This window comes from Sciurus vulgaris, assembly GCF_902686455.1.
Source record: "Sciurus vulgaris genome assembly, chromosome: 3".
NCBI classification, from domain to species: Eukaryota; Metazoa; Chordata; class Mammalia; order Rodentia; family Sciuridae; genus Sciurus; species Sciurus vulgaris.
This window is the reverse complement of record NC_136463.1, coordinates 17,223,688-17,236,327: the sequence shown is the minus strand read 5'-3', so window position 1 is coordinate 17,236,327 and position 12,640 is coordinate 17,223,688. Positions and strand designations below refer to the sequence as shown.

The 12,640-nt window shown below is 37.5% G+C and overlaps 1 protein-coding gene and 1 pseudogene across 2 annotated transcripts in view; one reads left to right on the top strand and one right to left on the bottom strand.

Moving 5' to 3' along the window:
- Positions 1–814: 814 nt before the first annotated feature.
- EFCAB13 (EF-hand calcium binding domain 13) overlaps positions 815–12,640 on the top strand; it is a gene marked incomplete at its 3' end in the record, with an annotated part of 174,619 nt that continues 162,793 nt past the window's right edge. The window contains exons 1-4 of the mRNA XM_079130326.1: positions 815–938; positions 3,950–4,067; positions 8,733–8,893; positions 12,526–12,631. Coding sequence (XP_078986452.1) covers positions 4,038–4,067; positions 8,733–8,893; positions 12,526–12,631 — 297 coding nt within the window. The 5' untranslated portion in view covers positions 815–938; positions 3,950–4,037. The remainder of the gene's footprint in view (positions 939–3,949; positions 4,068–8,732; positions 8,894–12,525; positions 12,632–12,640) is intronic.
- LOC306656391 (high mobility group protein B3-like) lies at positions 7,449–8,020 on the bottom strand (annotated as a pseudogene). The gene has a single exon. The product of its transcript is annotated as a high mobility group protein B3-like (transcript).

Genomic DNA, 12,640 nt, shown 5'->3' with positions numbered 1-12,640 from the left:
ACTATCTCTTACAAAAGAAAGAGTACCCCCAAAGGTAGTATTCGGAAGAAGGGACTTCAAGCTGCTGCTTTAAGTATCTTATTTATTTATTTGTTTTTCGGTACTGGGGATTGAACCCAGGAGCGGTGGGGACAGGGTCTCACTAAACTGGTAAGGCTGACCTCCAATTTGCGATCCTCCCGCCTCCACCTTTCGAGGCCCTGGGATTACAGATCAATACTAAATAGCAGAAACCAAGAAACACCTCAAGCTTTGGAAGAAAGGGAGGGCGGAGGTATTCAGAGGATGGATAGAAAAACCAAACTGAAGTGGGGTCAGGCCACGCCCGGAGAGAGCAGAGCACCAGAGAAAGCGCAGCGAACGGGTAGGACGGAGGACGGAATCCGTGGCCGCGGGAGAACCGCGCGCGGAAAGAACCCCACCTCCAAACACTGGCGCTCAGGCCCGGCCGGGTGCGCCGGGTGAGGTCACAGCCTCTTATGAGGTGGGGCCGACGGGCTGGACCGCAGCGCCTTCCAGTCGGCGCCCAAACGGCAGCGAGCTCAGCCGCTTTCCCCGGCCCGGCCCGGGGCCCGGATGGTGGAGGCAACCTCTGCAGCGGCGCGCCGCAAGCAGGGATTGAGTCTGCCCCGCTGGGTCCGCTAGGTGGGCGGGGCGTCGGGCCCGGTCAGGTGACCTCGGGGGCGGGGCCGCGCTGCGCGGGAGCCGGGAAGGAGGCGGAGCCAAGGCGTTGCGCGCGCGGGGACCTGAGGCACCTGGTGCACACCTGCCTGCCGCAAGAGCGAGCCTCAGCCTGAGGCGGGGAGGGCCGGTGCAGGGCCAGGAGGGTCCAGGGGGCCGATAGAAGCAGCCCTGACGGGGCCAGAGGTCCAGGCTAGGTTTGCTGAGGAGAGGGGAAAGAAGAACCCTTAGAGCCTGAGGCAGGAGAATGAGCTGTGGTGAGAGGACGAAGGAGAACATTAAAGGAGCAGGGTGAAGGAAGGTTCCAGAAAGGAAGGCGAGGCGCCCCATCGGGGTCGTCAGAGGGGCAGAGTGAGGAGGACGGAGACTGGTCACGAGGTCCCTCAGAAAGTGGTGGTGGTAGAAGGGTGGAGGACCCGGTGGCCCGGAAACTGCCCGGGCCCTGCGGCTGGCGCTTCCATCTCCCCATGGTTTGCCTCTTTATTGACATGTTGACTTTCTTCCCAGAGTTGTTTGCCTCGGAAAAACAGGGCCTGTGGGAACCCAGGGGAGCATAGGTTCTTGCCCAGGTGCAGATTTACTCAGTATTCGTTAGGCAAACATGACAGATCGGGTAATTAACGCGCGAAGGCTGATTGATGGCAATAGGTGCAATGAGGTTGTATCTGCAGTTGCTGTTCAGGGACATTTGCAGGGGAAAAGTGAGTGGGGCGACTTGCGAGGGAGGTGCAGTGTGAGTGGAAGGGGAAGGTATCTCCAGTGGCAGGTCTTACATGGTCTTCAGTGAACGTGCCTTTATTTTTCTCATCGTAGGTCCTCATGACTCCATTTCCTCTTCAGTTACTTCTCTTGTTCCCTTTACAGAGAAACTCCATGAGTCTACCCTACTTTATGTCTCCAGCATCTACCTTCACCACCTCCAAGAACGTTGCCTTCCTACCATTCCGTCCAGTGGCGCCTCTCAACATTGTGGGCGTCCTCTCCACTTTGCAAAACCTAATCAGCCATTCAATACTTGATCAATAGCACCTTTTACCACCATTGATTACTCTTTGAAGTACTTTCTTCGCTGATTCTTTTTTTTTATTAAAATCTTTTTCATTTTTACAGATTGCATTTTGATTCATTGTACACAAATGGGGTACAACTTTTCATTTCTATGGTTGTACACAATGTAGATTCACCATTCATATAATCATACATATACATGGGGTAATACTGTCTTATTCTATCTCTTTGTCCCCCACCCCCTCCCACCCCATTTTCTTCTACATCATCCAAAGTTCCTTAGTCCCCCCCCAATCCCCTCATTATATATTGGCATGCACTTATCAGAGAAAACATTCGGCCTTTGGTTTTCAGAAAGGACTTAAGGTCTTGTCTCCCTTTGTTCAGAACTCTTTAATGATTCCCACCCCTTCAGAGTCCGAGCTTAAGTTCTTGGTATTACCAAGGTGCCATCAGTGACCTGCCCTCCTCCTCCCATTCTCTTTGCTGTCTCTGCTTCAGCCTCTTATGTATTATTCCTACTGTTCTTGAATAGTGAGGCTCCTTTTTGTACTAGGCCTTGGTACTTGCTCTTCTTTCTAGCTGAAGCCTGTTTTCTAAAATACTCATTGGCTCCCTACCTCAGTTCCTCTACATTCAAGTCTCCCTCTCAGTCAAGTGTTCTTTGGCCACCCTTCTAGTATCTGCATTTCTCCCCCTATACCATGCTTCATATCCTCCTCCCTTTTACTTTTTTTTCTTGTTAGTATTTATCACAGATAACTGGCAAGTACAATGTATTTCACTTTTTTCCTATTTTGTCATCTCTCCTTGACTAGGACGTAAACTTCTCATGAGCCAGAATCCCCTCCCCCACATTTTGTTTCCTGCTATATCCCCAGGCCCAGAAAGAGGGCCTAGCATTTTAAGTATGCCATAAATCTATGTTGAATTTACAGATTGAGGAATGAATGGATGACTGAAGAACTCCCTGACATCAGAATCCTTCATTTTCTCCTTCCTTTTCTTTTTTATTATTGTATATACTATTGTGCTTGATACTATGAGAAATAATTTCAAGAATAAGTTACCAGTCCCAGTTCTTTCATGTTGTAGTTGATAGAAGAGCTATATATGTAAAAATTAATATCCAAATGATTAGTGTATGTTGAATAGTGAGGACAGTAAGGACAGTGAAGACAGTATTGCTGTGACAAACAGGTTAGAATTAAAGATTGAACAGATTAGAGAAGATCTAGAAGAGATTGCATAGAATGGGTTGCTGGGGAGACCTGTGTAGATTTCTAATCTCTTCTTGAGATTTTGGGTATTGTTAATGTGATTTCATTTTATTTTTAAACCTATTTTGTTTAACATATTTTGGATTCCAGAGATGATAGATATATCACATTCAAAAGTAATTACTATAGCATATTTCAGAAATAAATGCGAATTATTTAAAAGTACCATGTCTCCACTTGACAGAGTAATAACTTTCTAATATGAAAAAGACACTGATGGTTACAACTAGTAATATATTGTAACATAACTAATAATATAATCAATAGCTGTTCAGATGTGGCTCAGATATGAGTAAAAAAACATTGAAAAATTTGGGAAATTCCAAAAGCATTGGTTATTACACTTGCATGATGTGAAAATCTGTGGTCTTACGTAAAGCTAAGGTATCTTTTGTTTGTAGTAGTATTGTTTTGAGAGGCAATGTTGTATGGTGCTGAAGGGCATGGCCTTTGAAGTTAGATTGCCTAAATTCAAATTCTGATTCCTTTCCTTGCTGGCTGTGTGATCTTGGGAAATTTCATTTGTCTCCAAGTCTTTATTTTTCTCATCTTTAAAATAGGGATAATGGCAATTCCTTAAAGGACAGTTGTGAGAAATAAATGAAATAATTCATGTCAAAGAGTTTATCGTAATGTTTAGCACATAGTAAGCATTTTTTTTAGCATGGTGATTGCTGTTTCTGTAGTTCTAGTGTTTATTTGAATAAATATAACTGGATTTCTCTGCTTTTCATGCCATTTGAGATGCATTTATTTACTTCTTTATACCACAAAGGGATTGGATGCTCTCCTGTGATTTATAATCTAATAACTGTCTTTTCAAAAAAAAAAAAAAAAAAAAAAGAGCTCATGTCCATATATCTGCGTTGCTAGATATTATACCTTAAGTGAGTGTTACATTGAAGAGATAACTTCAGATGGATAAATATCATTACTTAAATTTCCAAAATAGGCATATGATTTTTTTCTTTTTCTGACAGGAAGGAAATCCTTTTGCACTGCTGCTCAGTCACACTTGTTGATCAGGTCCTTTGAACCCTGAAGAGCAGAATTTATCTCAACAGAAAGATGGAAACAAAAACACATTTATTCTGCCAGGTACTTATTCAAGACAGTTTTTAAAGATTCCTTGTTTTTCTGTGTTTTTTTAAAATTTATATTATTATACATCCATGATCATTAAGCAAATTTAGAGAGTAATAAAGTCCTCAGGAACTTGCCTAATATCTGATATGACTTTAGAGCTCTATCAGTGAACGTATGTTGGACTGTCATCTAGTATGGGTGGGAATATCTTTTGGAGGTAGGGACCTGGATAATTTTTCAGGAGATCAAAGAATTTAAACTGTCTTCCAAAGTGGCTATTACCATTTGCATTCTCACCAACAATGAATGAGCTCCTTTTGCTTCACTTTCTTGTTTATATTTGTTGTTTATAGTGTTTGGGATTTTTCACCTTTTAAATATATTGTTGTTGAATTTTAAAATTAACAGATACTAATTATGTATATTTATGGGATACAATGTGGTATTTTCTTCTATGTATAAGTTATTGAATGATTCTGTTAAATTCACTAACATTTCCATCACCTCAACAACTTACCATTTTTTGGTATAAGAATATTAAAAATCTGTTTTTTCAGCAATTTTGAAATACACAGTATTAACAAATGTTGTTACCATGCAGTGCATCACATCACTAAAGCTTATTCCTCCAGCGTAACTGAAAGTTTGTACCCTTTGATCAATATTTTTCCTTTCCCCATCCCTCCCTCTCTCCTCCAGCCTCTGGTAAACAGCTTTCTACTATGTGTTTATGGGATCAGGGTTTTTAGATTTTACATATAAGTGAGATCACACAGGGTTGTCTTTCTGTATGCAGCTTATTTCATGTGGCTTTCATTCAGTTTTATCCACGTTGTTGGGTCTGACAGAATTCCTTCCTTTTAAGTCTGTATCGTATTCCATTGTGCTGATATACTGCATTTTCATTGTCCTTTTGTCCATGGACACCAAGGTTGATTTTATATCTTGGCTATTTTGAATAATGATAAAATGAACATGGGAATACAGATATTTCTCTGACATACTATTTAGTTCCTCTGAATACATACCCAAAAGTGGACTTGCTGGATCATATGATAATTCTATTTTTAGTTTTTTGAGGAACCTTCATACTCTTTTCCAAAAATGACTGCACCAATTAACGTTCCAACCAATGGTTTTCAAGGGTTCCCTTTTCTTCATATCCTTGCCAATGCTTGATATCTTTTATCTTTTTTTGATAATAGGTATTCTAACAGGTGTGAAGTAATATCTCACAGTGGTTTTAATTTGTATTTCCTAATGATTAGAGATGTTGAGCATTTTCTTTCAAATCTGTTGGTCATTTTAATTTTTTTTTTCAGTACTAGGAATTGAACCCAAGGTGTTTTTCCACTGAGCTACATTCCCAGTCCTTTTATTTTTATTTTTTAACTTGAGACAGGGTCTTGCTGAGTTGCTGAGGCTGGTCTTAAACTTGCAGTTCTTTTGGTTCAGTCTTCTGAGTTGCTGGGGTTACACATCTGGTTTATATGTGTTTATTTTTGAGAATTGTCTGTTCAGATTCTTTGCGAGCTTTTTAATTGGCTTATTTTCTTGATATGCTTAGGTTCCTTATTTGGATATTAATCCTTCCTCAGGTGTATGGTTTGTAAATATTTTTTCCCACACTGTGGGTTGTGTTGTTATGCTGTTGTTTCCTTTGCTGTGTAGAAGGTTTCTTGTTTGATGCAATCCCCTCTTTTTTTTTTTTTTTTTTTCCCTCTTTTGGTGCTGGGGATCAAACCCAGGGCCTGATGCATGATAGGCAAGTGATCTACTGCTGAGCTGTATCCTTCATGCAATCTTAGTAGTCTGTTTTTGCTTTTATTGTCTGTGCTTTCTGGGTTATATTAAAACAATACAAAACAAACAAAAAATACTTGTCAAGACTAGTGTTGTGTTACTTTTCCCAAAGGTTTTCTTCTGGTAACTTTACGATTTATTTTACCCATTTTGAGTTGATTTGTGTATATGCTGTAAGAAGAGTAGTGTGCAGTGTCATTCTCTTTTTTTTTCAATTTCTTTTTTTTTGCATGTGGATATTCAGTTCTCCAACTACTGTTTGTTGAAGATACTCATTTCCCCATTGTGTGTTCTTGCCACTTCTGTCAAAAATCAACTGACCATAATACTTGAGTTATTTCTGAATTTTCAGTGCTATTCTAGTGGTCAATGTGACTGTTTTTATGCTAGTACTATGCTGTTTTGATTACTGTAGCCTTTATAATGCATTTGAAATCAGGAAGTATGATGCCTCTAACTTTGTTTTGCTTCAGATTGCTTTGACTTTTTGAAGTCTTCTGGTTTAATACAAATTTTAGGATTGTTTTTTATATATTTTTTGAAAAACGACATTGGAATTATGACAGGAATTGATCAAATCTGTAGATTGCTTTGGGTACTATGGACATTTTAATAATATTAATTCTTCCAATTCATGAATGTGGTGTATCTTTTCATTTACTTGTGTCTTCTTCAATTTCTTTTATCAATGTCTTATAGTTTTCATTATTGGGTTTTCATCATTATGACAGGTGTGTAGTGGTATCTTTTTTTAAATGTAATACTGTTTATTTAACTTCAGAAACATTTCAGCATCCTAAATATACAAAAATAACATAATGTTGCAAATTGTATTTATGTACAGAAGGTTCTTGAACTTTCATTGATGCAGTGACTCTTTGCTTTGCTGACAATGAAGAGTTCTACAGTTTGTATGAAAGCAAAGTTTAAAATCTACTGTACTTAGCTAAAAAAAATTCAAACACTTCTCATGCCAGCTAACACCACTTGTTCCACAACTAAGAAAGGCAGCAGAATGCTATATCACTATATACAAAAATAAGACAACCTGAAGCTAAATGGATGCCCACTGCAGTGTCATCACACTGTACGCCCTGAGTATGGCCCCTCCAAAAGGCATCTTCCCCCACAGCCTCAACGCCAAGCAAGGAGCATGAAGAGTTTTTATTGGTTGTGTTGTTCTTTTTACAGACTGTAGATATATACAATTGATAACTGAGGATTTCTAGCCAATAACCATATAGTTAATACCACTTACAAATTTAAAAAAAATGCCAGAAACATCTTCAAGTGCCTTGTCACACCAACAGCAAAGTGCACAGAGTGAGGAAAACATGAGAATGCCTTTTCATTTTGAAGATGTTTGGAAATATGTACAACTTTGATACAGTTTCAGGGTGCTCTGGACACCCAGGGCCACTTCATGTAAACCACTGACAATTTCTAGGACACTTTTGAGAGACTACAATATGATCATGATCAAATTCTATAATTGAACCTAATGAGAGTAACAGACACTTCTCAAATAAGAGTGTCAATCACGGTACTCCCCTACTCTAAGGTATTCCCAAGAGAGGGATAAACAGTTTTTTATTCATCCTCCTCCTCTTCTTCATCTTCCTCTTGAACCTTTTTCCTGGCGACTTTAGCAGGACCCTTTTTGCCATCAAACTTTCCTTTAGACTTATAGTCAGCAACATCTTTCTTTTATTTCTCCTTCAGCTTTGCAACCTTATGATGTATGGCTGCTTTTTGCTGTCACTTAAGTTATTCCACATCTCGCCCAGCTTTTTTGCCACATCTCCAGTGGAGATACCAGGATTTGTGGACTTGATCTTGGGGTGGAATTCTGAACAGAACAGGAAGAATCCAGATGGTGGTCTTTTGGGGTCATTAGGGTCCTTTTTCTTCTTGCCTGCCTTAGCTGGTCCATAATTCTTCATGTCCTGATCATAGCGCACTTTATCCGCCTTTGCCATTTCGTCAAATTTAGATTTCTTTTTCCCAGACATTGTCTTCCACCCCTCAGAGCACTTCTTGGAAAATTCTGCAAAATTGATAGGGACTTCTGGATTTTTCTTTTTATGTTCTCTGCAAATCTGCACAAAGAAGGCAGAAGCAGACATCTTGTCCTTTGGTTTGTTGGGGTCTCCTTTAGCCATCCTGACTGTATTGTTTGCTAGTCTCCTGTATCTTGTTTTAATTTGCAGTTTACTAATGACATTTGATGTTGAGCATCTTTTTATATGCATATTTGCTATCTTTACATTTTCTTTGGTTAAGTATTTGTACAGATCATTTGCCCTTTTAAAAATTGGGTTGTTCTTTTTTTTATTGCTGTGTTTCAAGAGTTCCTTGTATATTTTGGATGATAGTCTTTTATCAGATGTGTTCTTTGTACATGTTTTCTCCCAGTGCTTTTCTCTCCTTCTCATGATATGTTTGTTCATAGAGCAAAAATTTTAAATTTTAATGGAGTCTAGTTTATCAATTATTTCTTTCATGGATCATGCCTTTGATTTGCATCTAAAATATGGTTAATTTTTATGACTAAAACTGTTCCTTTGTAAAGCATATGGTAAATATTTTCAGTCTGATGCCTTAAGAACTAGATTCAGGTATTGTTAGATATATTAATGAATGTCATGTATTTTATAGATGCATAATGCATAAAGGAAAACTGGTGAGATTTAGAGTAGGTAATCTGAAATAATAATGCACTAATGAATAAAATACTTTTCAACAGAATTCCCTTTGGTAGCACTATTGGAGAAAAAAATACTCATCTAAAATGAATTATTAGAGCCAGAATGTTGTGTTTAATGTATATGTACAAAGGAAGTATGTATAATTATGACTCTTGATTGTTCACAGGCAGAAGAAAATATTGACTTATCAGATAATAATTCTAATTCTTTTGGAACCAACTTGCCAACAAGAAATATTGAAAGCAAGAAACACATCAAATTTTCTAAAACAGTGAAGAAGAAAGTTTCACCTGAAATTAGGGGTTGTAATCCAGAACATAAAAATACGTAAGCTAAAAATGCTGATCTTAACTCTTTTGAATTATGCTTTTGTTAATGCCACATAGTTTATGTTGTGTATCTGTGGCCATTCTTTCACGAGTATAGCTTTAACTCTTCTTACATCTTTGCTCGCTTCTGGCACAACCGTGTGGAAGCCTGTTATCTATCACAGAATATGAATGAGAAGGCAGCAATTATCAATCTGTCCGTAAGTTTATCTTAAAAATAATTTAGGAAGGAAATAGAAGGGTTCTTCTATCTGAGCTTGGGTTACTGGTTTCCATGAAATTTAATTATTTGAATATTTGTTAATTCTTTTTTTGTGTATTTCATTGCCTTGGTACCTTTTGTTAGTTACAAAAGAAGCTCTAGCCTTTTGCAATATACAGGATAAATAATGTTTATTTTTAATATTTAAAAGATTGAAATAGAAAACTTGCTTCTTGTAAAAAGAAGAAACCTCTGAGAAAACATTCTGGATATATCTCACTTTATCTTTTTCCAGCTATATGCTGTCTTACCAATTGGTGAAGTTGGAAATTATCTGTGCATTGTGATTAAAGAGGCACTTAAACTCAAATCTCTCCCTATCATAAGTTTGTATTTCCATTTTATTTAACCTAACATTTTTACCATGATTTCTGTTTGTTAGATGACAAAAGCAAGTCAATTATTTCTGGAAGACCACAATAAAACGTTATCTAGGAAGGAGTAGAAGGTATGGGGAGTGTCCCTTACCTTCTTTCTTTAGCATTGTTCAAAATGGGTTAGCACCTTGGAGACACATGCCCCAAAGGAATGGAATACAGGACAAATATTGTAGAACTATTCATTATTTGTACCAAATCATCTCTATTTCATAATATGTTTGAGGCAGCTCATAATTTAAAAGCACACTTATTCTTAGAAAAGAAGATGAAAGACCAAAGTCATGTAGCAGAGAGGAAACCATGATTGAACCAGGTATTGGATATATGGGGAAGAGGTGGAAAAGACAAAGCAGCAGTAGACTTTAGGTTGTGACCTGTTATTGGGTCATGAAATCAGTTTAGAAAGTCAGTATTAGTTGCTGGGCATGGTTGTACATGCCTTGTAATCCTGGTGACTTGGGAGATGGAGGCAGGTGGATCACAAGTTCAAGTCCAGCCTCAGCAACTTAGTGAGCTCCTGTCTCAGAGTAAAGGAGGACTGGGAATGTAGCTCAGTGGTTAAGAACCCCTGGGTTCAAACTCCAGTACCAAAAAAAAACAAAAAACCAAAACCAAAACAAAAACCCAAAACCTAAAACCAAACCACCACAACAACAAATATACAAAAAGAAAGTTACTACTAGTATTTTTTTTTTAAGGAAATAGTTTAGAATTGATGACAGAGTACTTTTCACATAATATGAATAAGTATTGTTCTGTGAAATAGTTTGTTTTTATATATTCTCTTTCTGAACTGTTTCTCAACAGAAAATTTATTTTAGCCTATTTATTTTCAAAATAGTTGAAAGTCATTTCCTATGAGACAGAAGACTATATGAGGGTACTAAGAGCAAGGTAATGGATCTCAGGATAGGAATTTGGGGGACTGGTTTTAAAAGGGATACAGAGTCAAAAGGGCAAAGTATCTGCTGGATGTATGATAAAAATTTCTCTTATTTTATAAGTTTGTTTAGGACTAAATTTACCTAAAGATGGTAAAGATGTAATTTAGTCATTATCCTGTGTATTACCTAGGCAGCCCTTGTTTTAAAAAGAAGGAACCATTTCTGAAAGAACTTTTAGTTTGGCATACAAGGAAGAGTAAGGTATTATTCCAAGATATGAGGAGTTGCAACTCAGTTGATGTGAATCCTGGACAGGAACAGCCTATGGGGTTTGCCATAGTGAGTTCCAGTTTGTCTGCATGTTGGAATTACGTGGGTATTTTTAAAAACTCCAAATATCAGGCCACACCCAAACAATTAAACCACAATATTTGAGAATGGGACATAGGTATTAGTATTTTCTGTAGCTCCCCAGGTGATTACAATGTGAAGAAGACAAAGTTTGGGATCTAGTTTAGCCCAGAATCATTCCTACTCAACAGAATAGGAAACAGAATTACTCAAAAATAATTTCGTGTTGGTCCTTGAAATTTAGATATATCCTGGATTATCTGAAGTAAAACTATGTAGTTTTCCAAGAGTATGGGTCTTGTCTTTTCCAGTTTGATTCAGGCTAATCGTATTTATCTTGAATAGTTTATGTGATGTTTGTGTTGTGAAAGTTCTTTGCAGTACAATAAGAAGTGGAAGTAAGAAATAAAAGCAGTAATCAAGCAGAATGATTGTTAAAAGGCCATTCAGCTTCTAGTGCCCAGACTTTAGCCTTGAAATACTGTTTCTTATTAAAAGGCTCTTTGGAGAAATGGCCAATTTCAGATCTGGGAGAGAAAATGTACAGAGAAGCCCAGAACATGTTGACTTCCACAGATAAGAAAGCTAAGGAAGAATGTTACCAGTGATGCATCAGGAGGACCGAAGTGCCTACTTTGAAGAATCTCCCACCTTTTTCCACTGAAGATGAGAAAATCAGAGCATCAACAAAGAATAATTATCACAGGGACTTAAACTACATCAAATATATTTAAATTCACATATTCAAAATGATAGAGCCAATTGGAAATTATGTACTTCTGATGGGAAAACATCACTTAAAAAACCAAGTGATTTTGTACTTCCACCCTAAAAAATTAGACATTAATATGATCAGACTTTTAAATCCTATGACCATGATGAAACTGCCAGCAAAATCCAGACTGGAAAATCTGTAGGACAAATGACATCATCATCATCAATCAGCAGCAGCAGCAGCAGCAGAAAATGAAAGAAGCTATAAATGAAGAGAGATTTAAGACATATTAGCCAACTGTAACATGAGGATTTTATTGAATCCTGATGCAAAGTGTTGAAACAGTTTTTAATTTTTTTATTTGTACAGACTGCATTTTGATTTTGTACACAAATGGAGTACATCATTTTGTTTCTATGTTTGTGCACAATGTAGATTCATTTTATATCATTTAAGAGACAGCTGGAAACTTGAACACTGATTATCTTACTTGATGATATTAAGAAATGCCTATTAATATTTCATAATAGTATTTTAGATGTTTTTTTAAAGAAAAAACACCTTATGGAGATGTATATTTGAAATCTTTACAGATGAGGCCAGGTGAGTGGCACAGCCTGTAATCCTAGCTACTTGGGAGTCTGAAACAGGTGGTTCATAAGTTTGAGGCCAGCCTTAGCAATTTGGCAAGACCCTGTCTTAAAATAATAAATGAAAAAGGTTGGGGATGTACCTCAATAGTAGTGTGTCTCTAGGCTCAATCACCAGTATCCACCTCCCCCCAAAAAAGATCTTTGCAATGAAATAATATGATACTGGTATTTACCTCAATATAATAAAGGATAAGAACAGGGATAAGGATATAGATGGAATAAGACTGGCTGTTAGTGCAGCTGGGTGATAGGTACATGTGGGGTATCATTATATTATCCTGTCTACTTTGGTTTACATTCAAAATTTCCATAATGAAATGTTGAAAAAAGAAGGAAGGAGGAATCAAAACAATCTAGGAATTATTCTAATTTCTATGTGATTTAGGTATGAAACATCAGTATTCCTAAGTAGAGAAGAAAAATATGAATTTTCAGGAGAAAAAAAGATCAGGAGAAAGAAAACTTTACAACTGCATAGTAGAAGAACTGAGGTAAATATT